The 27,894-nt window shown below is 27.8% G+C and overlaps 2 protein-coding genes across 2 annotated transcripts in view; both read right to left on the minus strand.

Moving 5' to 3' along the window:
- LOC136988866 (uncharacterized) overlaps nt 1–27,894 on the minus strand; it is a 539,116-nt gene that overhangs the window by 114,848 nt on the left and 396,374 nt on the right. The gene's annotated exons all lie outside the window — the stretch shown is intronic.
- On the minus strand, nt 32–27,588 carry LOC136988916 (uncharacterized). Its single transcript, XM_067286929.1, has 6 exons — nt 27,197–27,588; nt 4,391–4,472; nt 2,340–2,372; nt 1,867–2,210; nt 590–1,220; nt 32–515 (listed from the first exon to the last, which is right to left on the minus strand). Exons 2-6 carry the CDS (start codon nt 4,461–4,463, stop codon nt 202–204), a joined length of 1,395 nt encoding a protein of 464 aa, XP_067143030.1. The 5' UTR covers nt 4,464–4,472; nt 27,197–27,588; the 3' UTR covers nt 32–201.

The raw sequence follows: 27,894 nt of genomic DNA on the forward strand, positions 1-27,894 counted from the left end.
AAACTAATAAAAAAGTTTGAGTTTCACTATAAAACTAAAGTAAATTTTTATTTATTAAACTTTGTATCTACAGCACTTAATCGTGTTACTACTTTTTAATGAAGAAACTTTACTATTTTAAAATGAAGAACAGGAATAAATCAATGGTTTAAACGTTTAAAAACGATATTTTTAATGATTTTTACTGTTTAATTATCGTATTTACTTTCCGATGGGGAAAGAAATCCGACTTAATTGTTCTTCTACATATTCTTTGATGTAAGAAGTTACTTTTTCTATTAAAAAATCTTCCATAAGCTTAGTTAATCCCGTTAAAAGCCACTTCATAATCCAAGTTAATGGCCCAAGTCCAGATAATTCTATCCAGATTGTACTCATGTCTATTACTTCCAATGCTGTCAAAACTGGATGAGAACCGGGGGCATTGGATTGCTGAATTTCAATATAAAATGCTACCGAAGCAACGTGACCTCCACATTTTATAGACGGTCCCATTGACATAAATTTGGCGTGGCCTGCAATAAAATATCACTTGTGACTCCTACACATTTATGAATAAATAAATAAAGAGGAAAAATAAAATACTAACCTTTATAAGTTATATTTAAGTCCCGTAAACCCAGATGAGCACCTAAGACGGCTACACTTTCGGTAACGTTTAAAATACAGTCGCCAGTTCTATGAATGGACGATGCTCCAATTAACAATCCATCGTATAATTTTGCTTCTCCATTCATTTCTATAAACATAACTTTCTTACTGAAATTATAAATATAATCGGGCAATTCCATAGGTTCCAAGTTATGGTGTATAATTTGTTCTTTAACGTTGGCTAAGATTTGATCCATATATTCATTAGCCGTGCTACCTGGTCGAATAGCTTTAATTGGCATCTTATCGAATTCTTTATTGACAATTTTTCGAAGTTCTTCCTTCACTTTACCGGCTAACAGAGGTTGAAACTTGTGGAAAAGTGTCCTACTTAAATCGTTTAATAATTTTATTACTACTCGAACCCAATTTCCATCACCAAGCAAATTTTCAAAATTCATCCTGACTGTTTGGAAATCCATTTTAACTTCCAAACGTTTACCCATTCGGAATTTTTCTTTATCAGTAATGTCTAAAGATGCGGAAGCTGACATCGTTAAATTATCCATCTGCAACCACCAAGATCCGTTTCCTCTCAGAGGAATAATTTTAATAACTCTGCCATTTATGTAATAATACCCAGTTGCGTTCAATTCTAAAACTCGGAAGACAAACGACATATTAGTACACTATGCGTGGGTCGATCGTAACTACTGGGAGGTGCACGTGGTCACCTCTACGAAGCAACGATTGCCCGAGCCGCAGCGCAATCGCCGGATAGAGGGCTCTTAGTGACACAAGAGCGGTGCAAGGCGGTCGGGAGTACATCCGCTTAAACTAACAGAGGTACTCCCGACCTCCGCATGTAGACAGAGATGGAGCGGACCTAACTAATACCTGGAATAATCGTGGTTCCGCAGTAAACCCACATCATGCAATTATTCCTCTGACGGTGAGAGGAAACGGGATCTTGGTGGTTGAGCAGCGATGGATAACTTTAACGAGGTATCAGCTTCACGCATCTATAGCATTTACTGATAAAGAAAATTTCCGAATGGAGTAAAACGCTTTGGAATTCAAAGAGTGCCAATCAGTCAGAAGAGTGGTGGAAGCTGGAGGAAAAGCCAAGCACAACAACCTTAGCAGAGACACGCTTGTGGAAGCGGATCCAGACACCCCGCCACAGTACTGTCCCCGCCATCGGCGACGTGCCAGCGCGTGGTGTTATGGCCAACAGCCGGAGTCGTCCTCTCGATTATCATTATGTTGGTTTATGTAATAATACCCAGTTGCGTTCAATTCTAAAACTCGGAAGACAAACGACATATTAAGATGTTTTATACTCGTATCTAAATAATCGACTATGAAATTTGATAGACCATAAACTTTTAAGTCTCGTATAATAATGTGTAGATTAGCTTTTGAATCGTTTACTTTAACATTTATTTCAGGTGGAGAAAACGGTTCCAGTACGGGAATCTTTAATGAAGGCATTCCTTTTCTCATACCATTTCTGAAATTGTCAACTACCTTAAGAAGATATTTGTTTAAAGATATTTTATCCAAAATGTCGTCCACTGAAAACCATTTCCAAAGATTAAGTTCGGAAACATTCGCATCTATAAAACCATAAAAATCATTTTAATTAATTAATTAAAATTATCGCTCTTTTTAATAATACTTTTCTTCTACCGTACTATTTTAAAATATAATTTTTATTTCGTAAAATATATTAAATTAATACGTACGATCGTTTACGTCGAATCGATGCTGCGGAATATCTGTAAAATTATTAAATTATTTACAAATTTAATTTTTTTAAGCATAATAAAACCTGTGAACACGGCCACTGTCGGAAACATAGCCTTCAAACAACGGCCACATTTAAATGTTCCTGAATAAATGCCACCGTTTAAAGGTGTCCGTTGTTGGGAAGTGGCCGTTATTTCAGGTTCGACTGTATTAATATCAGTGATGATGTATTCCATCTCTTATTACAAGGAACAAGCATTTATCACTTCTAAACAAACTATTCATCAATAGAAAAGAGAGATTATATTAAATGGATCTTTCACACGTCAACACAATGAACAGTACAATTGAATTATTTATTCGAGTTCTAGAATGAACAATTATCAATATAATATAATGCTATAATATAATATATACGTAATTCTCTTCCTATGTAAATACATAAACAAACATATAGATACAGTCGAACCTGCAATAACGGCCACTCCTAAACAGCAGCCATTTTTGTGTTCCCATCAGTGGCCGACGTTCAGAGTTTACAAATGTCCAAATTTATTTATTTATAGTTATTTTTACGTAATTAATTCACAGCTTGAAGCCATTATCAGTTTTAACTAATTAAAAGTGTTTCGATTTAATAAAATGTAGTGAAATTAATTTCTGCTTTTGATTTCTATTTCTATTAATTCGTTATTACTACATTTTTACTAATTAAGAAACGCGATTGTGAACTGTAAGATATCTTTTCAATTTCCTTTCAACAACTTTACTTTATTCCAATTTCTCACTTATTAAAATTTCCACAAAAGTATACATTAAATTAATTTCTCTTTGACAAATATTAATTTATGCCGTATAATTATATGAATGCGGTCAAACCTCGATACAGCGCACCGTTTGTTTGCCTCCGAAATTGGCACTAAACCAAAGGTTGCACTAAACCCAAGGGATTGGGATTGATGGAATAAGGACATGGGCGATCTTCCAGGAGGACTTTCTATGGGAAACTAACACCTATTTAGGTCTTAGAACGTGAAGAAAACCTGAAAACGCCACGTGGTCAGCCCGTTGATGAAGTGCGAACCCGCTACCAAGCAGTGTTTAGTACTTCTATCCACTCGGCCACTAACTGAAGGTCCTCGAACAATAAGAATTATATAGAACAATAAGGTCTACACATAAGTTTGGTGATAACAATACCCTTTACGATGCCAAATTAATTCGCAGAGGCCAAATCAAGAGGAAGATCCATTTTTGATTATTCATTGAGGGAGGCGCTATATCGAGATTTGACTGTAATTACATTTTTTATTTAAATCTGCTTCCAAAACAATAGTTCTAGATCTTAATACATTCAGCATGAAATTGTTTTGCATAAAAATATTTATTTAAGAATTTTTATTTAAATTTTCGAATGAAAGAAAAATACATTTTAAAAAAACGATAAATTCGATAATATAATTAAAATTGAATATTTTTATAATTTAATGTATTCTGCAAGTCATAGCATAATATTATATTATTCATAAACTTTAAATCTCAACCATATTTTATTCATTAAGTTTCTAAAATTCAAATACTGGTAGATTTAATCTATGTAAATATAAATTTTTTATTTATCGATATTTACAGGAAGAATAAAACGTTCTTTAGACTATTTTATACCCAAAAAAATACGTATATTACATTCAGTTCTATCGAATTTTAGATCCTTAAGCGCACTTCAACCACTTCAAAATGGATTGTTAAACTCTTTTACAAACTCAAAGTATTAAATTATAGAATTAATTTGACATAAACATATAAAATTTTATTTTAAATAATCATTTAAAATATAATAATTTTTTCTAAATTAAGTAAATACTCCCTTTGCATTTCAACTGGTTATTAATTTAATATTTACTTGACATATAATTGATCATTTAATGATATAATTAAAATCTTATTTTAAAAAATATTATTCATTAGCGATTAATTTAATAAAAATATAAAATGTAAAGGGTTTAAAGTTGATTAAAATTCATTAAATATTAATATTTAAACTTACAAGTTGAGGAGATATTTAGCATTTCAGAATTGGTCAAAGTTACGAATGTAAAAATTACAGCCAACATTTCCATTAATATCGCCTGAATAATTTAAAATATTCATTAATAAATAATGAAATAAACAATATATAAGTATAAAGTAGTAGTAATTTCTAGCGTGCAGTCTGTACTGTATGTAGATGTTGACATATCGAAAGTTAAATTATTGATGATGTTAATGAAACTCGGGTTGCAGATTTTTAATACTCGACCGATTTTAATCTTTAAAATTTTTGTTTCTATATTAAAATAATAGAGTCACAAAAATTGTATTAGGTTTAAACAAAGTTATTTGTCATTGTCAAGAGCAACGTGAAAGTTTGACGTGGTTTCAGCTCATTCTTTCCTTCTTTTCTACGACAATTTAAATTCGATTTTCATTTACGGATTTTCTATACAATAATTAATATTTAAATATTAAATTAGTTAATATATTATTTCAGTAAGTGATGTTTATTATTTTAAAAAGTTATTTTATAAAATAGAATAAAAGATAGAAAATAAATTGGATAATGAAAACTCTGATGAAATGCAGTTTTGCGGTTATTTTCGATCATGATTTCAATTGTTTTTGAAAATGTTCTTACCTCCTTTTATTTTTTACTTTTCATCAAAGAAAATATTCTTCCGAATGTGCTGAAGGAAATTGTCCTCTGTCGTCATTTCCCATGTGAATCAACCATCCGTTCCCTTATCTAGAATCACCTGTCAAAATCTCATCCACTCTAACTCGTTGCTTATCCATGGCAAAAAACCTATATATATTTTTTTTCTTTAACAATATTTCAAACATTTTCCATTTTTATCTTTACCATTAAACTTTAAAGTTAATAATAGATTAAGGTCATCGATACATAGAATTGTTATTTATGTATGATTTAAAATTTAGCAAACAGGCAAGAATTGTTATCACCCCTCCAACCTCTCGCTCTTCTTTTTATATTTGAAATTAAAGAGATAAAAATCGAAAACTTATTATTTAAAAACTAAAAATTGATTTGTTTTTACCCTTTACCGAAACTAAGATTTCGATAAATTGCATCTTTCGCTTTGGATTTGTTAAAGAAAATCAATATTGGCGTGAATAACTACGTCATTAGTGATTAGATAATAGCTTTAATGCCACTACGACTTAAATGACGTAGGCTATTAATAAGGGATTCGAAGAGCCTACAAATGTTGGTTAAGGAGCTTTAATAGATTACAAACAAAATTTATTTCGAAAATCGCATTAATTATTATCTTCAATTTACAATCTCGTTATATAGATTATTAAAAACTTAACTTCCTGTAGGTATGACTGTGGAGTATACCATTAGCTCTCCCCTACTTTAGACTGAAAATGAACATTTTGGATACATTTTGCTATATATTATTTATTTATTACTATTAATTCGTTATCGATTGATTTATTTATTAATTAAAGAGATCGTAACCAGAAGTTAACAATGTTTCACTGATACAATTACGTGACTTCTTTACCGATTTACTTCGATATTTACTTATTCAATATAAAAACTAAAAGGAAAAGATATAAAAATATTATAATTACCTATTAAAACTGCTTTAAAAGAATATATAAATGCTCATTTGAATTCTTTCTATTCTCATTAAAATTTATCTTATTTTGTTTATTAAATACCTGTAATTTATTTAAATATTGTTTAGCAAAAAGGAAGATTAAATTTTCTACAATAATTTCTATTTTATTTCTGAAAAGAGATTAATACTCATACAGTAACAACAATTATTATTATTATTTTTAGTTTTAAAATCTTGAAGTATTTACATAAATTTCATTTAGTCGCTGTCATATCATTTGATTTTCAATGATTTCAAATGGCAGATTACTCATCCTTGAATAACAAAATGAGTAGTTCTTGTAACTGACTTGTCCAATTTTTTACATTTTCTTTCTTTTCTTTTAAGGAAAGAAATGTTAAATCTGTAAATTCAAGTGCAGACATTTTCTAAAGGTTTTCTTTATTTAATTATATTCGCTTTTGATTCTGAATAGCACATTAAACAACTTTTATTAAGAAAAGTCAAACAAAAGAAATGATTTTTTTTAATATTAAATGGATACAATATAAAATAGTGAATGATAAAACTATCTGAGACACTTTCTTATCTTCAATTTTTATTATTATTTTCTAATCTTACTGTCATTAAAACTAGTCATTTTAATGAGAAATTTATTACTTATGTGTTTACCAGACTTCATTCAAACCTCTCTCTTTTTTTATTATAGCTATGACATATCCAAAACAACGTGCTACCAAAAATATTAAATTAATCTTTTATATTATTGGCAATTCTTTGCATTCTTATATAAGCCAATATCATCATTCTTTCGTCTTGCATCCAGTAGAATAATTCTTCAAGTGTACTTCACTCGTCAAGAGATTGAAGGCTAAACTTATAAATAATGAAACAGTTAATTTTCATTTCTGAGAAAGCGAATTGCAAATAATAACGTGCATAAAAAAACTAACATTAAATTGCTTTAACAATGTACAGTACTGTATATTAAAAATTATGGAATTTAAAGCATAGAAGGAGTCATCAAATTAGTATATTTAACTTAAATTTATCTTTGTATACTAGTACATTTATCAATTAACAGGACTTATTATACTGGAAAATTATGGATGCAGATATTTAGTCTTACAGATCAGAAATAATATTTTTTATTTAGTTCACCTGAACACACACACTTTAAGCTTGTGTTTCGGACTTGTTTGTCCCTCCTCAGCAGGCATTCAAAAAGCACTTTCTACAATTAACAATTAAAACGGTTTTTTGTTACAATTATAATTAAAAATTAAAATACACACATTAATTTCCCGACAATAAAATAATAAAATTCTTACAGTTTCTGTATTTCCGAACTTTTTTAAAGATTCAAATATACTTGTAATCCACATTAACCATGTAATTCGAACCGTATACCTATTTTTTATACATCATAATTAATCTTATTAAATTTATAATTGTAATTTCATCTAAAATTTCTACATTAACTACTTACATTTTTGATTATTCTTTTTTACTTAATCTATATTTACAATTCATTCCAAATCTCTCCTTTTATGCTTTCCCCTTCCTTCTATAATGCTTCTCCAGGATTGGTGGATTTCCCTTCCGGTATTGTTATTTATTCTTTCTGTTTGTCTGATTATGTTTATATGTTCATATAACTGACGTTTATAATTATTTTCTTCTTTTTTCTTCATAATCCTATTAAATATAGACCTCTAATAGACGTAAAAAATTACATATATTATAATTTAGAAAAATATTTAAAGGATAAATTAAATTTATTAGAAGTATCGAAGTACAGTATAAAAAATGTGGATGAATTATTAAGTAGATTAAAAAATATAACTATAAACGAAAATTTGAATTTAATATCACTAGATGTTGTCGATATGTACCCTAGCATTACAATAGAAGACATAGAAAGTGCGTTAATAAAAATCAAAACACCAAATTGGATAATTAAATTATGTTTAATAGTAATTAAAAATAACTATTTTCAGTTTGATAAGAAATTTTACACCCAAACAGAAGGAATACCTATGGGCACATGTATAGGTCCAAAATTGGCTGAAATATCAATGATGCAAATAGGTGAAAAGATTAAAAATATAGAAGGTATTGAATTTTATAGCAGGTATGTGGATGATTGCATAATAATTTTTGATAAAAGGAAAACAAATGAAAATATAATCATAAATATGGCTAATAAGATCAAAGAGAATATTAAATTTGAATTAGAAAAAGAAAAACAGAACAGTATAAATTATCTAGATGTAACTATAGAAAGAAAAAATGATAGATTAATTTATAAGAAATATGTTAAACCTATAAAAATACACAAAATAATTAATTATAAATCTGTTATATCTGTTAGTATGAAATATAATATATTTAAAATGTATATGAATAAAATAAGACAAAGAACAAATGAAATAGAAACACAAAAACAAGAGGAGGAAGAAATGTTTACTAAATAAATGAAATGAAAAATTACGTAATGACAATCAATCAAAATCAATGGACAGAGAAAAAAAATTTGTTAAATTAAGGAATGTACCAAAATTATTTGAAAGAATTTAAAAAGTTGTAAGAAGTGAAATTAATTTAATACCTGAAAAAATAAATTCAACTAAAAAATATTTGTGTTGTAGAAAAGAAGAAAATTATGATATTACAGAGGAAAAAGGTGTTGTATATTCTTTTAATTGCAATTGTAACCCAAAGAAAACATATATTGGAGAAACAAAAAGAAAATTAAAAATAAGATTAAGTGAGCATATTAGGGCAATAAAAGGAAAACATGCAAATTCAGCAGTGGCTGAACATTGTAATATGGAAGGTTGTGAAATTGATTTAAATACTGTTTAAATAAGGAAAAAAAGAAGAAAATAATTATAAACGTCAGTTATATGAACATATAAATATAATCAGACAAACAGAAAGAATAAATAACAATACCGGAAGGGAAATCCACCAATCCTGGAGAAGCATTATAGAAGGGAAGGGAAGGGAAAGCATAAAAGGAGAGATTTGGAATGAATTGTAAATATAGATTAAGTAAAAAAGAATAATCAAAAATGTAAGTAGTTAATGTAGAAATTTTAGATGAAATTACAATTATAAATTTAATAAGATTAATTATGATGTATAAAAAATAGGTATACGGTTCGAATTACATGGTTAATGTGGATTACAAGTATATTTGAATCTTTAAAAAAGTTCGGAAATACAGAAACTGTAAGAATTTTATTATTTTATTGTCGGGAAATTAATGTGTGTATTTTAATTTTTAATTATAATTGTAACAAAAAACCGTTTTAATTGTTAATTGTAGAAAGTGCTTTTTGAATGCCTGCTGAGGAGGGACAAACAAGTCCGAAACACAAGCTTAAAGTGTGTGTGTTCAGGTGAACTAAATAAAAAATATTATTTCTGATCTGTAAGACTAAATATCTGCATCCATAATTTTCCGGTATAATAAGTCCTGTTAATTGATAAATGTACTAGTATACAAAGATAAATTTAAGTTATGATAAAGGACACAAAGGCATAATAATTAAATAGTATATTTAACGTTTGCTTACAGCTGTATAATTACTGAAAATTAATTGATTATATAGAATATTTAAACCTCGATATAACGTCCTCGTATATAGCGCCACCCCTGTAAAGCTATAATGAATATATATTCATAAATATTACACCACCCTTCAAATTCAAATCATTTGAACTCTAATCTATATGTAAACCGGGCTACTATATATATATTTCTTATTAGTTGAGATAGTTCTAGAGAATTTAGCGCTACATTCGATTTAGTGACAATTTTAGAGGTAAAAAAAATGTGGTGTTAAATCAAATTTTAATAGTTCTTTAATAGATAAATATGTTTTAAACTGGTATATTAATATGAAAACAAAACTACAGAGACCGGTTATAAAATTACTTTATACATGCAGTTAATAAAAAAAATAATTCCAGCAACGAGTTATGTAACTTTCCCGGCAAAAAGTTTAAAATTGCGTATGGCACCATCTGTTGCGATATTTTATTTTAAATTTTTTTATATTATTAATTATTATATAATAACAAAAAGATTAATTTGAGGGTAGAGATGGGTTTTATAAAAAAAAAAAAAAAAAATTGTAAATGCTAATAACGAGGAAAATATTCATTAAATTCGACTCCACTCGAGATAGGACACACGACCTCATTTATCTCCCCACCCGGTCGACTTTTAACCACCAAAATTTAATAGCATCAATGCCCCTAATAAACAAACCCCCCTGAAAAATTTCAGAAATTTTCGACAAAAAGCATAGCAGTTATTAAGCCCCAAAAAAGACCCCTAAGGATCATTCTTTGACCGCTCGCCATATTTTCCCTCTGTTTCCCGGATAAATTAAATTAATTTTAAAAAAGTTTTTAAATGTATATAATATTTTAAAGTTAATTTTAATTTAAATGTAAATGATTTAAAATTCTTTTTTATAAATGAAAAGTAATTTTTCTATTTTTATTAAGTTTTTTTTATTAATCTATAAGTAAATATTTACTTGTATATAAAAATAATGAAGCATTATTCTATAAATTGTTTTATTCTTAAATAGTTTTTATTAATTAATAATAGCCGAAATGTTTTTTTTCCATTATTTTATTTTTTTAGTTTAATTTAAATATAAAATGGTTATTAGAAAAATAATTTAAATTTAAATGTTTTATTAATAAATAATTATATTTATTATAGAATTTTCAAATTTATACTTAAGCATTTTAAGATTTTTTTATGTTTTAAAGTTCAAGATGTTCTGTCGTGATATAAAATTATTCTACAATTATGAATGATTCCATTTTAATTAATCAATTGATGAATTAATTAATTAATAATCTTGCTAAATTATTAATAAAGTGATTTTATTCCTGTAACCTAATATAATATTTCTTCTTATATATTTCCTGGAGACGAGGAGTGCTGTATACGTCATGTTTATTTCTTTTTCTTCTTTCCTGCCTGTATGTACAGTACATGTGCAGGTGTGTGTTTGTATCTATGTTGATATGTGTAAAGAAAGTAAGGACTAGTAGATTAAACATATTTATGTTAGAACGTCGCACAGTATGATATTTATGCAATCTAGAAAGATTATCCTCCTAAGATGTTTACATTTTTGGACCCGAGGGATCTTGAAACATCGAGAAATACAAAAAAAAATCTGTTTTTTTTCTGTATGTATAGATGTTAGTGTGTGAGGGACCACTATTTTGTTCATCATATTTAAAGCTTAAAAATTCCTGTGCTTTTTGTCGAAAGTTTCTGAAATTTTGCAGAGAGATTTGCGCATTAGAAGGATTGATGCTATTAAATTTTGGTTGTTAAAGGTCATCGGGGTACGGAGATAAAGGGAATCCTGTGTCATATCTCGAGTAAGGTCGGACTTAATGACGATTTTACTCTTTATTAGCATTTACAATTTTTTTTTTTTTTTTTTTTTTTTACATATATAAAACCCGTCCTTACCCTCAAAATTAAGCTCTTTGCCATTTTATAATAATTATTATTATTATAAAAATTGTTTTTAATAAAAATATAACAACAGATGACGCCACCAAATGTTGCTGGGAAAGTTAAGCAACGAGTTGCTGGATTTTTATTATTTTAAACATGTATTTGCTGCAAAAAGAAAAATAAAAAAATGGTGAAGTCATCATAAGTGTTTTTAATCAGTACATCGAACCTGAAAATTCTTTACGCATGTTTATCCTTCTATAGTTACCATCTATTTTATTAAGGTACTGTACATTCACATTGGGGTTTTTACTCATTTTTGCTTGCTATTAAAACTCTTGGTGTAAGTTTAAGTTTTTGCCTTTATAAATAAACATTAACATTAAATTAAAACTTATTTCAAATGTTTTAAAAATTATACAAAAAGTTCTGCGCTTCAAGTTTAATGCATTTGCGCAACTACGGCTCTTAATCGTTTTCAGAATGATTCTGCTCGTTCTGTCCCAAAAACTAAAAAGGTTCGAAGAGCTTTTGCAATTACTAGAAGAATCCTACCGACCAAAAATACCAGAAGATGAAATATATATATATATATATTTATTCGTAACGCCGTTTTTTATTATATTAAAACGCGCTGATCATATATGTATATTATCTGAATGTAATTAAAATTATCCACATGTGGTTAGTGTTTGTTTCATACTTGTATTATTTTTGAAGTAAAGATTGTAATTTATTCTCATGTATTTCGTGTACTTGAAGGAAAATGAGATAAATTTTTGAAACAATAATTGTCTCAGCACTATGCATTGTCTTTACTTTCATCAGAAACTGCTGCATACGATCCATGAAATTTCACATAACAAACTTTTGATCTCCCCAACTTTAGTTATTTTCTCATATTTTAGATTTTTATTAATTATTTTTATAAAATTTTCTTTTCGAGTTTATAGAATTCCTAGTTGTTTATTCTTTTTTATTTTCCTTTTTATGCAATTTTTATATCATCTATTTAAAAATTCAAATCAACTCCATTAATTCCGATTGCATTCGCTTCTATTTTCTTATCTGGCAAAACTTATTTGTGAAATAAACACTTTTAAAATTACTTTATTTATTCATGCCTTATATCTCTATTAATTTAATTTTTTCAATTTTCTTTTGAAAATGATGATAAAAATATAAACAAGTAGAAAAATTCTAATCAAATTTTTAAAGAAAGTATATAGGCTATATAAAAATTAAATAATTCCAAATCAATTCTATTGATTTACATTGCATCTTTTTCCTTAGCAAAACTTGTAAATTAAATACTTCAACTACTTTTTATTAAATTTAATTATTTGATTTTATAATTATTGATTTATTTTCCTTCTGTAGTTCTAGTTTTCGTGTTGTTTAGACTTTTTAGTTTCTTTTTCTTGCATTATTTATTGGCGCATATTTTATAAATGCATTTAAAAAAATATATTTTATTAAAAGAAAATTATTATTTTTCTTTCTCTTATAGTCTATTACGACGTATATTTGATTCATTCGTGTATAATAAATAAAGGTTATTGTATAAATTGCAATTATTTAGCCTATTTTATCGACTTTATTTCTCTTATTATCTAATAAAGTTTTTAATAGAATTTGCCCTAGTTGCTTGTTTTCTAAGAATTTTAGAAATATTTTCTAAGATTATTAAAGCTTTAGAAAGTTTTTTGGTGATAAATAAAATATTACCTATTTTACTTGTATTGTACTTATTATACTTGATATTCCTTTATCTGTTATAATGTTTGATTTATTATTTAATTTTAACAACTTTTCTTTCCATCATCCAATGAAACTGGTTGTTTTATAATTAAAAAAACACGGAAAAATACACACAATAGTGTATATGTATATGTTACCGCTAAAGCTCAAAAGCCGTTAATGTGTACATTATCTAGCTAATCTCCAGATTAACTAGGGTGATCCATTAAAGTTTCGAAAATTGTTCCATTTCTCAAATTATCTAGGTAATGTGAAGATGATCTCGGTAATCTGCACATTACCTACTAGGCATTCGGTAAAGTGAAAATAAGATCTTTGTTGGAACAACAGCAACGTTTCTGTACGCTTAAATTAACATGTTATTTATTTAATTTTCGATATCTAAAGAATCAAGTTAATATAATCAAACAATCAACAAATTAGTTAAAAGAATCAATTATTAATCAATTAAAAACTGTAATACAAAAAAATCAAACGGTTTAAAATATTATTACAATTAGGGACATATGATAAAATTGTGCTTACTTATTAGTGCAATCTAAAGATTGGTGACACTTTAAGTTACATAGGCGTGCTTGTCGCAAAAACCAATTGCTATTTGTGGTACATTTAGATTTGAAGTCACATTTTCTGAAACCCTTCCCAGTACCAAGGTATTGTTTTATTGCTGTTTGACGTAAAGGTATTTCTACAGCAGGGACATCTTCTTTCGTTAAAAATCTTTTTACAAACACTGAATTCAGATTTTGCATACAATTGTTTTAAAATACCCGTTTTAGTACCAAGTTTATAAAAGCCATCCTCTGTTTTACTAAGAACCACAGCTAAAATTGAGCGTGCATCAGTTTTGCTCTGTCTTCTTCAGGAAGTAAGAAAAGGAAATGACAGAAACAAACTTTTGAACTTTAACGATACGGAAGCCGTTAATGTGCAGATTACCTAGGTAAAATGCGGAAAACTCTTGATTCCTCATGTTAACGGATCAACCTAGTTAATTTGGAGATTAGCTAGGTAATGTACACATTAACGGCTTTCGAACTTTAGTGGTAACATACATAAATCCAACAACTCTTTGCGTAACTTTCCCGGCTAAAAAGATTATAAGAGATGGCGGCACCACAATTTTAATCTTTTATTTAAAATTTTTTCATATCAATAATTATTATAAAATGGCAAAAAGCTTAATTTTGAGGATAGAAATGAGTTTTATAAATGAGCAAAAATTATCGTTAAGTCCGACCTTACCCGAGATACGACACATGTCCCTCCACTATTTCCTCATCCCCTCGATCTTTTGCTACCGAAATTTAATAGCATTAATCTTCTTAACATACAATCCTCCCTGCAAAATTTCAAAAATTTTCGTCAAAAAGTACAGGAGTTATTTAAGCTTCAAACATAGTGAAAATCGCACACTGATATCCGTACATATAGGAAAAAGACCTCAATTTTTTTTCATTACTCGACTTTTTTAGATTTCCTGAATTTAAAAATTAAAAATCTTGAGGGACCATTTTTTTTACCGATCTCCATACTTTCCTTCTAATATATATATAACAGAGCCGGGAAAGTAAAAGTATCAATATAATCTAACACAAATAATAATTCTAAATTCAATAAGCTCACTTCTAAAATATTATTATTAAACAACCATATTGATTTTAAATTTTTTCTTTTTTTAATCCTCCAAACAAATGTTTTCAATATATATAATGGCTCTAACTTATACAGTTCTATTATATTAAACGCGCCGCTTTTATTCGGTTTATCTACTTTATACAAATGAAAAACTTTTATATTTAAGTAAGAGAAATATAAAAGGGAATTTTGTGGGAATTTCCGGAAAATTTCAAAGATTTTTCTTCTCGAAAATCAACTTGAGACTTTATAAAATTAAATTTCTAAATCTGAAACAGATAAGTGAGTAATTAAGTATAATTTTTAAATTCAGTAAAATGAATATTGTATCGTGGACGTTGATTAACAGTTCTTTACAGATCAATGAAACTGCGGTTAATATGACATCATTTGTTATTTTATACATCGACCAGGGTTTTTTAAATATAATTTAGGCATACCCCACAGAACGTCTTTCAAGTTAACATTTTTTTCTGTAGAATATTGTTTGATTTTCTACAGAACGTAAGTATTTTTTAATACGTTTTGTATCGATGTTTATGTAAAGAAAATTTATTTTAGCCAATACAAGAGTGGACAAAGGCTCAATTTCCATTCCAAAATACCATTATCAGAATGTCAGAATTACGTTTAGACGTATTAAAAAACGCGCCGATTGTCAACAAACAAGATTTGCATCTCGGATGTTGCTGGTGCTAGAAGAAGCACCACAACGTTTTACCAATATTTCATAGAACAGAATGCCTAAACTTGCTTTTGTGACCTCATTAGTTAATCTACGGTATCCTCCGCTTCGATTATTTATATATTTTTTGTTATCTATAATTAATAATAAATATTACATTTTTCTTTGTTTTAATTTAAGCTTAAATTTGTATTTTGTGTGTATATTCAATATAATAACTTTTATTTTAATTTAAAACCTGTACTTAATTAATTGCATAAATACTGTATACTAAAATGGCAATTAAATGTATTAAAGTATAATAAATATAGATAATTTCGATCATAAAATGACTTTTTAAGTCCCAGAAATTTATACTTTATATAAATATATATCTAGTTAGGACCTATATACTGTACTCATAGTCCCTAACTATGTGTACAGTATATATTATAATATAAGGCCTACTATCGTATAGTTTAGAGCCATAATAAATCTGGCTCCGGGCCAGTCATAAATGTGGGATCCACACCTTTATAAAAGCTAAAAGTATATGAACTGATTTATATTACTGTCTAGTTGCTTTTTTTATGCATAAAAGGCTAAATTTTGTCGAATTTTTGGCAAACTGACCCTCTTGCTTCCACCATTTAGACCTGATTTTACTTGTTATTTATTTCTATAATTTGATTTAACAACTATAAATGAATTCTAAGTAAAAGATATTATATACACTTAATAAAATATATAATAGAACTAATCGCTGTTTGTAAAAGAAAAGACGAATCAGATATTACAGAAAAGACAAGGACTGTCTGACTTTTTCCAATTTCAAGTTTAAATTGATATTTAAGAGAAAAACTATCAAAAAGCACTACATAATGATCGATTTCTAGAGATATTTGAGATTAAACACAACTCTGAGTATTATTAGTTGAGTGTGTTCCTTTCTGGAAAAGGAAAAACATGATAAAACCGTAATATCAATATCAGAATTAGAAATTACATGACGTCAATATGCAGTAATATTTCAACAGAAGTAAACTAATAAGATTTAAAACTGGCCAAAATGAATTATTAATTATAAGAGATGCTTTCAGTTGAAAAGTGAATTTTATATGTGATTTTATATATAAAATGCGAGGTCTAAATATAGACTGGAAATATTAACTTAATTTGAAAAGTTTGCATGTGAATTTCTGACTTTTGATTTTGATTCCAATTCGAAAAAGTAATATAATCTCTGTTTAATAGAAGTGAATCATTTGTATATACACGTTTTTATTTGAGTAATGATCATTTTTTACTGTTAGTTGAGATTATTTTTAGAAAAACTTAGATAAACTTTATTATAAAACAACTTTAGAACAGCGTATTAAATCATATATTAAGAATAATCAAATTATAAAGATGAAACAATATAATTTTAAAATTGTTAAAATAAACGTCTCAAAATAATGCTATTTCTCTTTTTTCTCTCTAAATAGGCGCCTTTTTTCATTTTTGGACTCTTTCCGTTCTAATAGGACCTTTTTTCTATACTCTTCGTGGTATGGAGAAAAAAGGCCCTCTTAGTGCTCAGACTATCAGGTTCTCACCCCTGCCAGGCCCACAATAGGATGGAAACAGATAGTTGATGGAATGGCCTGAATTATTCCAGACCCATGAAAAATTCCTGAGGTTGCACGCCAGAACTGAGTTTCGGGTTTCCTAGAGCAGTAGACATATTAAATATCTAAAAACTGCCCTCAACACATTAATACAATAAGACATCGTATTTAACATATAAGTTATAATAATAAATAATTATAAAAGAAATAAATTGGTATAGAAAATTTTGTACAAATGGATATTTAAAATTTTAAATATATTTAACAATACGATAAAAAAATTACAAGAAATATATTGAATATAATCTGTATGACTTATCACGTAATTCAATTATAAATTTTATTGATATTTCTTGATACCTGACGATACCTGACGATACCTGACGATGTTGTGACTTTTCCTTCTCGAAATTCAAGGATCGTTGGCTCTTCATTGCTCGATCTGATATACATTATTAGATCAAGATGACAAACGTCTTTCATGTTACCGTCCATTCGCATGTTGTATTATCATTCATTTCTAATAATAATGCCTTAAAATAAAGCACTGGCGCTTATCCTAATAAATAATTGTCCCGTTGTCATGGATACATCATGCCTGCCTCCATACGGCTACTTTCCAGAGATGGATTAAGATAATTTGAGTAAGCTTATTTTAATTTCTTTCAAACAAATTATAATAAAAAATGGTCACTCAAACAATTCAACTTCTGAAGTTCTAATTATTGTAATTAAATCGTTTAACTGTCTTTTGTCTTTCTCCCGGACTTCTATTGGAGATAATTGAATATAAATTATGCGAATTCTTGAAATTTCTCCAAATATTATTTAGAAAGAAATATAAAATTTTATGTATTAATCGCAACAAAATATTATAAATTTTCTTATGATAATGTATGTGATAAATGAAATTTATGTAACAGGAATTTAAAATCTTTTACGATAAAAACAGCCTTAAAATTGATGAAGATTGCTCCAAACTTAAGAGCTTTTCTTATCGGCTGAAATCTACAGTTTAAAGATAAGATCTCGCCGGAACCACCATCAAAATCACGTTTACTTAACAACAAAAAACTTACAAATACAGTTAAACCTCTAAACAACGGTCACTTACAAAAACATTTTTAAAAAATGGCCGTTGTTTGGAGGTTTTTGTATGCATTTTTGTTCAAAAACAAAAAAAATTCTGAAAATCTGGCCGCTGTTTAAAGATAGCTGTCGTTGGAGGTTCGACTGTAGTAAAGCAGCTTTAATTACATAACAATTTCTCAAGTCTTTCTACTATTAAATTAATATTACATAAATACAAATGAAATTAAGCTTAAAAATGATGAATGAAAATACGAAAGTACAATGTTATTCCCAATTAGATACGTAGATTTACGTTAATCAATCCTTCACCTTTCAAATTTTACTATAGAAAGAAGTTATTCGGGAAATTGATGTTCGATGACTTTTTGAGAAATTTCTTTCGAGAAGTTATTCAATAAGTAATTGTGTTTATGCTAAAAATAAAATACGAGTAACAAAGAAACGTCTAGAAGAAATATAGTTTATGTATTACGTCAATACACGATTTCAAATTTAAAATAAAAATTCTATAAATATATACACGTATATTCATATCCAGAATGACAAGTAACGTACTGTACGTCTTTGTTATTTTTGCGTTTCGTTTTCTCGATTCCTCTTCTTTAAAAAAGGGGGGAAAATATTAAATATTGAAGAAACGAAAACGTGAAGAGAATCATTTCAACTTATTATTATTTTCTACTCGAACCAGCTTCATTATTTACTTACTGCATCTAAATACGTTTTATTTTTTATTTATTTATTTACTCGAAAAAATTATATCTTAGTCTACAATATAATTTTTAATGGATTTTAAAATAACTATATACATATGATGGAAATGTGAGAAAATTCCCAGATGTTTTCAATTTGAATTGTTTTTTTTTTTTTACTTGAATAAAGATACGATTTATAGGTTAGATTAAATTCATATTTTATTATATGTGGTCAATGTATTACTATATCAAAAGGCAAAGATCACTAATTAATTTCTTATTAGTGATGTTCCTTTATAAAATATTTACTATAATCATATATATATATATATATACAGTTAATTTTGTTTTAATCAGTTTAACATTAATTAAACTTATTATTTTTTAATGTTATACGTGGATAAAACCACTTTTCATTGGTGGTTAGTCGCGGGTTCGCTCCTCACAAACGAACTGACCACGTGGAGTTTACCATTTTTTCTTCACGTATCTAATACTTAAATAGGGATCGCTTTTTCCTATAAAAATTCTCTCCGGGGCACTCCCCCTTGGTAGATGGCTTACGTGTTGCATTGCCTCATTTCATCAAATCAAATCAATGTTACACTGGTAGAAGATGAAGATGAAAAGGTGAAGATTGTATTCTCGTTTTGCACGGTTGCTCTTTCCGAAGAATCGCAAGTGAATTACACAATTACATTTGAGTAACAACCGAGTTACAACCGAAACTTCAACAAAGGCTGCTCACATCGAACTTAGAAGAGCGGATAAATTTATCAAGCGAAAGAAAAGAATTTTTCTGCTGCTTTTTTTAACAGTAAGGCTTCATTAGCATAAAAGAGTCAATGAAGTGTAGGAATTAATTAAAAAGAAGGAAACATGATTAGAGGTAGATGGATGTGTCTGGATTGCATTGCATTTTCGTTTTATAATGAAGGCGACACGCATGAAACAGAAAACGTTAAACTCTATTTTTTTAATTATTGATAATCCTCGGATCTTATGACAGATTGCTTGAAAATAATACGCGCTATCAATATTCATTTAATTATTTCGCTATTAATTATTGTAGATTGAAAAAGTAACATGTTATTGCAAACAGTTTCTGCAACTTTATGCTCTATATTTTAATAAAAAAATTAACTTTCTCCAATTTTTCAAAATATTCTTATTTAAAATCTATAATGTTACAATAAATTATAAATAATTTGCTTAAATAATTGACACAATTATAATCTACATTAAATATATTACGTATAAATAACTATTATATATGAATAAATATTAGAAATTTGTAAATTTTATATAAACTGTTAATTATTTAATAATCAGAATTAGAATATACGGGCAATTATTTATTGTGATATCGTCACAATGCCAGATTGCAATTTTTAATCATGTTTTTAATTTATTTAATTAAAAATATTGATATATGCTCTCCACCTCAAGTTAGTAGTGTCTTGCCCTTGTATATCATACTTTTCCTACTAGCAATTGAGTCGTGCCGGTCATCTATCTAATACCTTTCAGGAGAAAATATTTGAATTGAAATAACGTGACTTCGGTTTTAAACCGGAAGTTCGTATATAGGTAATTGGGCCTCCTGCCCCTAAGTTTCTATATCTCGTCTCATCTTTCATCTATCTAACTCCATTCTTGAGATTACGGAAGGACGACAGTAGGAATTTATTGGTCTACAATTTTTTCGACTTGCAGCCCAAAAATATCCAATTCATTAATATGAAACAAAGTGTCATTTCTCTTAGCTTTTGTTGTTGCAAAATATTGCTATATTATTAATTAGACTGTATTACAGGGAGGACCAGTGGAGATTAGATTAATGGAATAAGGCAACTGCAAAAGAAGGACTTTCTATAGAAAACCGTTCATATTTAGGCATTTGACACGTGAAGAAAACCTGAAAAACTCCAAGTGGCTAGACCATTTGTTAGCGAGGCGCGAACCCGTGATCAACTACTAGTGTTTAGTTGTGTTATCCACTCGGTCTCTGGTAGTTCGTAAGCCAGAAGAGTACACACACACACACACACACAAGATAAAGAATTTGGCCAGACCTCACAATTACGAGAATCTCAAAAATCAAATTTTATTTCTTGCCAAATTTTAGTAATAATCAAATTAGCATTAAAAATTGTATATGTTTGACCCTTAAAAAATATGTGGTTCGGACCCATGTTAACCTCCGAGAAGTCCGGCTAATAGTACATTATTAATAATGTTACTTATTAATAATGTACTATTTATTTATTTAAAACGGTAAACATCTTTATATATTCATTTATAATTCAATCTATTTTTTATTTTCTGGGTATTTAAAATGTTCTATATTATTGTTTTTACTCAAATATTTATCTTAGAATTTCTAAAACACATGCTGTATGTGCAGATATTTTATATTTGCAAACTTAAATAAGTTTTGAAAGTTATCTTCTTCTTAAGAACTGTGAAAATATATTCAATAAACACTTTTTTACAAATAATGTTGAAGCAGTTAATAAATTAATTTATTATTATATTTATATTTTTAACTTCAAGTTTATAATGTATTTAAATTCAGTTCTGAAAATAATTCGATTTGCATAAAACATTTATACTCCGTACGTTTAGAATTCTGTTTACAAGTCCTTGCGTCGATAAAATTTAATATTTTAAATAAATAATTAAACAAATATTTATTTTAAAATGTTTTGTTATTAAAGTCCGAGATTTTTTTACGTTATAAATCAATAAAATTAATATTTATATGGGATAGAATAGAACAAACATAAAATTGTGACGTGTATAATTTGATATTCTAAAGTACTTAATTTCAAACCATAATTAATCATTTATATTTTAAATTATTAATTCAAATTTGGAATATTATTTATATTTTAAGTTCCTTTATTACTAAACCAGTGTATATGCATATACTGTATATACATATATTTCGAACAATTGAAGCATATTTGCCTCGAAAGTTTATCAGTGGCGCGTTATTCTACGGACAAAAAAAGCTAATGCCTGGAGCCTCAAACCAATCTTCTATAAGAAAATAATTCTTTTAAAATATTCCCTCGATGAAAATTAAAGTTAACACTGTACGTGGGCCCCCTATTCTAAATTTGCCTGAACTCCACGAAGCTTTTGTTTCGTTCTAACTTCAATTCCTCTTTGGAATTTTATTTTCTAGTTTTAGTCTGCAAACCATAATATTTAAATTAAATTAATTTGGTTTAATAATTACAAGTTGACGTATTACTGTCAACTTAGTTGAGCCCATTTGGTCCTTTATTACATTACACATCTATGGATCTCTTCGAGCAGTATAAAAGCCTATTTCTTATCCTAAAAAATTATTTTTTAAAACCTTTTTTGCTTTCAAGTAAAACATCTATCGCGTATTTTCAAGGTGTGTATCATGTATTATCGGTTTCAAGTCTACCATGGATTCGGCCAGACCCCAATGGGCCTATTATAACTGTTGGGTGTGTTCGAAAGGGTTTCGATTTATTCCCGGATCCCGCATAATTTTGGTTATAAATACGATATATGTAATCTATCTATTATTTTTTACTCTGTTTTATCCTTATACTCCTTTTGTATTCATGATATATTTTGTATTTTTGTTATTTTGATAAATGCGATGCAGGCGCCCTGAGCTCTCACCTGTACCCTGACCTTATCTTCATCCACTTCTCTTCACCACTCTCCCATCCTTCTTTCACCACCTTTCTTACCTCCAGGTCGTACCTCTGAGTGAAACCTGGAGCCCCCCTTTTCCAATTATTATTATTATTATTATTATTATTATATGTAATCTATATAGAATGTCTGTCCCCCTACACACTTCTAAACCCTGTTATCGATCTAGACCAAATTTTTGTGGTTACTCTCTAGGACCCTGCCGAAGATATAGACTACCATAAAACCTGGACATCCCAAACCCTCTACTGATGTTATTCCTTCTGTTAACTTCCGGCCATATATGATATTTATTCTGTTCTTATTAAATATATATAATAGATTTAAAAAAACAAAAAAGTGTTTTCAAATTAAAGTTTATAATTGAAATAAATTTAAATTATAAATGAAAATAAAAATAAACGAGCAATTATTTAAAGTTGCAATTTTAATCATATTTTTTTAATTTACTTAATTTAAAATATATGCTATCCACCTCAAATTAGTAGTGGCATACCCCTGTACATCATACTTTTCCTTTAACAATTGAGTCGTGCCGGTCATCTATCTAACACCTTTCAGGAGAAAATATTTGAATTGAAATAATTTGACTTCCATTTTAAATCGGAAGTTCGTATATAGTTAAGGAAGGACGGACAGACATACAGAAAGACGATAATGGGAATTTATAGGTCTACAATTATGAAGATTATGAATATTTTCTTATATCTTAATCAAATAATTTATATAATTATTACATTACGTTTACTTTCAGTTCAGTTTAATTAATTTCTTTTTATCGTTTGAGTTACAAAATATAAACTTTTTTTGAGTAATTGCTAATTGTAAATCTGAATTATTTAAATACATTTTATAACTTGAGTTTAAATATTTAATTTTAACAAAATTTATGTCAAAATTTTATTACCGATCTGAAACTTATATTAAATATGTATATGCATTTCTGATATTAAAAATATAAAATTTCAAAAATGTATTTTATTAATTCATATATTTTAAAATATTTCTGAGATTTAATCCTAGGTTAAATCTACATTTCATATATTTAAATAAAAAGTTTATTGTAGATCCTGTTCATCGTTATCTTTTCAAGTCATTTAATTGTTTTTGTCTTATCTGGATCTATAAGGAGGACCTAGATCAAATTTTATAATAGAACTTTAGTTTTAAAATCTAGACAATTAATTTCTGTAATTTCGAAGTGTATAAAGAGAAAAATGTGTAATGAATCGAGACTCACTCTAGAAAACTAAATAACTGGGCCTAGGTATAAACCGCGGAATCAGGGTTATATATATTGATTTTTTTCTAGTTTTATCTATTATTTATTTGCTCTATACAGTTCCCAAACATATATATATATAATACATTTTTATAAAGAATATACAGGGGTGCAGTAGGTATACAGTTTTTATTGTGGAAGAAACATTAATTCTTATGGGTAAATCACAAATAAGGACTAAAAATAAGAAAAGATTTAAAAACCAATAATAATGAAATCACAAAACATCTGTATTTTCAGATTCATAACTATACACCTACTTTTGCACTCTCCCTGTATAATATATCCTTTATAAAAAAATATAGCTATAAATCTATTCTTAAAATATATATAAATATATATATATATGTCAATAAAGAATTCATTTTAAAGCATATATCATTTCTTTTAAAATTAAGTAGCCTTTATCTAAAGTTTACGTTAAATGTCACCATACGTCAAACCTTTCGAAGCTATAATCTTACAATATTAATAGTAACAACAGTTTCAAATAAACGTGAAAATAATAATAGAAAACTATTTAATCACATCATATTTGTTCAATTCTTTACCGAGACATATTAGAAGATATTGTAGCAGCATTAATCTTTTTATATAACTTATCTTTGGCATGATAACTCCAATCAATAATTACTACGTTTTTTCACAAGCACTTAAAATATGTTTTCCTCCTCACAAAAATCTATTTTAAATGGTATTTTTTTATGCGTCGAACACTTTAAAAAATGTAATTTCCTTCCCCCTTATCATTATATAAAAAAGCAAAAAATGGCTTATGAAATTTTAAGGACTTAGATTTTTAATAAAAACATTTAAACTTGAAAAGAATCAGATGTGACTTTTATTCTTTATTTTTATTTTTTAAATGTAACTTTTAATGCTACTTGCGAAGGAAGAGTTAAGTTTTAAAGTAAGGAAATGATTCTTGCGTTTTTCTTTGTTTAATGGGCATTTATGTATAGGACATACAACACACAATACGTAACTTAAAAAGAAGGGAATAAAATTAAAAAAAAAAAAAAGAAGAAGAAATTATTAATGTCGAGCGATTGAACAATGCAGTGATTGAATAAGGACGAATCCTAAGGAAGTAAAAGTACTTAATATCATGTGACTGCAGTTAAAACATTAGAAGCAAAGTTGCAGGCACGCTTGGGCGGTTTTTGTCGATACTATCGACACCTGATGGGCAAGTGTGTTCAGCAAAGTGAAATCATCGACAGCTGCGCCATCTGTCGCCCGCTGCAGTAAGCTCTACTATAAACGCCATCCGATATTAGAACTTTACATTTTAGTAGAACTGCAACCACTTCTTGTTTGGTCTATCGATATGAGATCGGTTATGCGTGTTTACTTATTGACAATCATCTTCGCCCCCTTTAATCCTTTCTTTTCCCATCTGCTATTACTATTTCTTACTTTCTATAATCATGAAATGAATATACAAATCAAAAAAATTTACCGAATAGTTTCCGCTTGTAGAGATATTATTCACTGAATTAAAATATAAAATGTTTTATTTAATAAGTTAAATATTATAACCGAAGCTTTGTATAAATTTTTTCTTATAAACAAAGTTATATTCCTGCTTGAACAGGTATTAAAATTTATTTTTAACATTTCTATTGATTAAATGTTCTGTATTTATTAATTTAAATACTCGTTTGACTAAAATAATTTTTAAAATTCTTTATTTTTTTCATGATTTATGCCCTCGAAAAAGTTCAAGAGCATCGGTCAACTCAAGAATAATCTCATTCTTGAGTTGACCGAATTTTTTCAAGAATTTTCTAGAATGTAATCTCATTTTTTCATGGTTCGAGCCCTTGAAGTAAACGTTATTTTGTACTTTTAAACATTCGAATTTCTCACTAAACTATGGCAAAAGATATCAGAAATGTATCATTTATTGATAAATATTCCAGAAATTTTTCTAAATGAGTAATTTATACTTTGTACATTTCATCCGTGTATTAATTATTCTTCCATAAACTAGAATATATTTAATTAAAACAATAACAATAATACCGCAGTGATCTAGAAGATTTATTTTTCGTTTATAGTAATTCAAAGTTAGAACTAAATCAATTATTTTTATTATTTTTTAAAATAGAAATGTGCATAGAATGTAGTAATATAAACATTTAAATAGTGGAAGAAAATGAAGTTTTTTTGGCATAAATTAAAAATAATTCTTTATTTAGACTCGTTTAAATTGTACGAAGCCTTCAGATACATTTAAATATCTCTTATAATCAAATATTTTTGCCTTAATTAACTTCAGATTAATTGCAAAAGGGAATTTAATCTAAACAGTGTTTCCTGACTATTTATTGAACTTATTCATTTCATATGATTTGCTCTAATTGCCAGATTATCAAAGGCTCGATTCGGTTCTACATGCAAAATTAATGAAAGGGAATTAATGATCATTAATATTCGAACCAATATCTACTTATTAATAAATTAATAAGGAGCTCTTCTTAGGTATGATGCCGAAGTTAACGAAGTTTGCTGATTTATAAAGCATAAATGACGATTAAGGATGATTAATCGATATATAAGAGCTGAAAAGAAGAGAATTTTCTTTTAAATTTCGCTACTTCTTTAACTATTTTCTCTATGAATTATTTAGTAAGTTAAAGATGAAGTGTGGAGCTGTTTATAGTTCTGGTTTATAAAGGAGAGGACAATTCAATTGGTGGAAAATTTAAATTATTCTAGAAAATTACAGAGTATACAATTAGTAAAAACAGAATCAATAAATATCAGAATGAATAGAAGCTGACAGTTGAATCAGAGAAAATCCTTCTAAAGACAAACATCGAATCAAAAAGCTGACATTTGTAATCTCATTCGAAAAGAAAAGTGGAATTGACTAATTACAGATGTTATTTCGGTAACATTATCCACTGTGTTACGTCTGACATTCTTCTAATTTATTTACCTTTAAAATAATTCATAATAATTATTTTTTAGTACGAGAGACTGGTTGAATTTCTTAGTTAAATAGCTTCCATACAACTTGTCGGAATTATATTAAAGTTTTAATTGTAATGAAAGTAAAGAAATCAATTGAAAGTTGAATTAATCGAATTAGAAACTTAAAACTGTTGGAATTCCAAACAAAAGAAACGAAAGTAAAATTTAACCTTTTGTATTCTTTAGTCTAAGGCAAATAAGTGCACTGAAAATCCAAACATATCTAACGGAAAATGCATCACAGCTTGCTTGATCTTAGTCAGTCACGCGACAGAAACACTAATAATACCTTTGCGGATGTATAGTTTGTACGAGGACATTATTTGGATAACCATCTGAATGTTGTTGCATATTCCATTTTGTAGAAATTAAACGGTCTCACTTTATTGTCTCGTCCATCCGGATAATTCTTGACATTTAAGCGTTCCTTTCGCCTCTTAACACCCCTTGTTGGTTGCCATGGTAACCGTTCACGGGGAAAAGGGGAATGGCATGTGTCAGGAGAGACTGTAGACAAACTGTGGACTCAGCACAACAATAGTGGTGAGAATGAAAGGGACTGCGTAATATAAGCTATATATAGCTTGATCCTTCTTCGGGCTGACGATTCAATGCTATTGGCGTACTTTTATAAAGAATATTTTGTACAATCTGCTCGCGTTTACACTCGATACAAGGAAAAAATAAGTTGACAGATGCAATTCTATTGATAAATAATTACAAAAGAATTCTTCGCTTTATAACTTGTCGTAGACAAAATATTAAACAAGCAAACAAATAACCTTCCCCCCTCTCTACTAGTTTCATATATCAAAGTTATAATTAGGAAAAAACCTAAGCTAATACATAATTTACTTCGGTTATTAAAATTGGATTATTTTTTTAAAGTAGATAATTTGATTTTTTCCAAAAATATTCCCCTTCAACTTCTTATACAAGGTTTTCAATTTTCTTATGTAAATTAGAAGATGATTAATGATCAGATGT

This window comes from Centruroides vittatus, unplaced genomic scaffold (genome assembly GCF_030686945.1).
Source record: "Centruroides vittatus isolate TY-2023 unplaced genomic scaffold, ASM3068694v2 scaffold_386, whole genome shotgun sequence".
NCBI lineage: Eukaryota > Metazoa > Arthropoda > Arachnida > Scorpiones > Buthidae > Centruroides > Centruroides vittatus.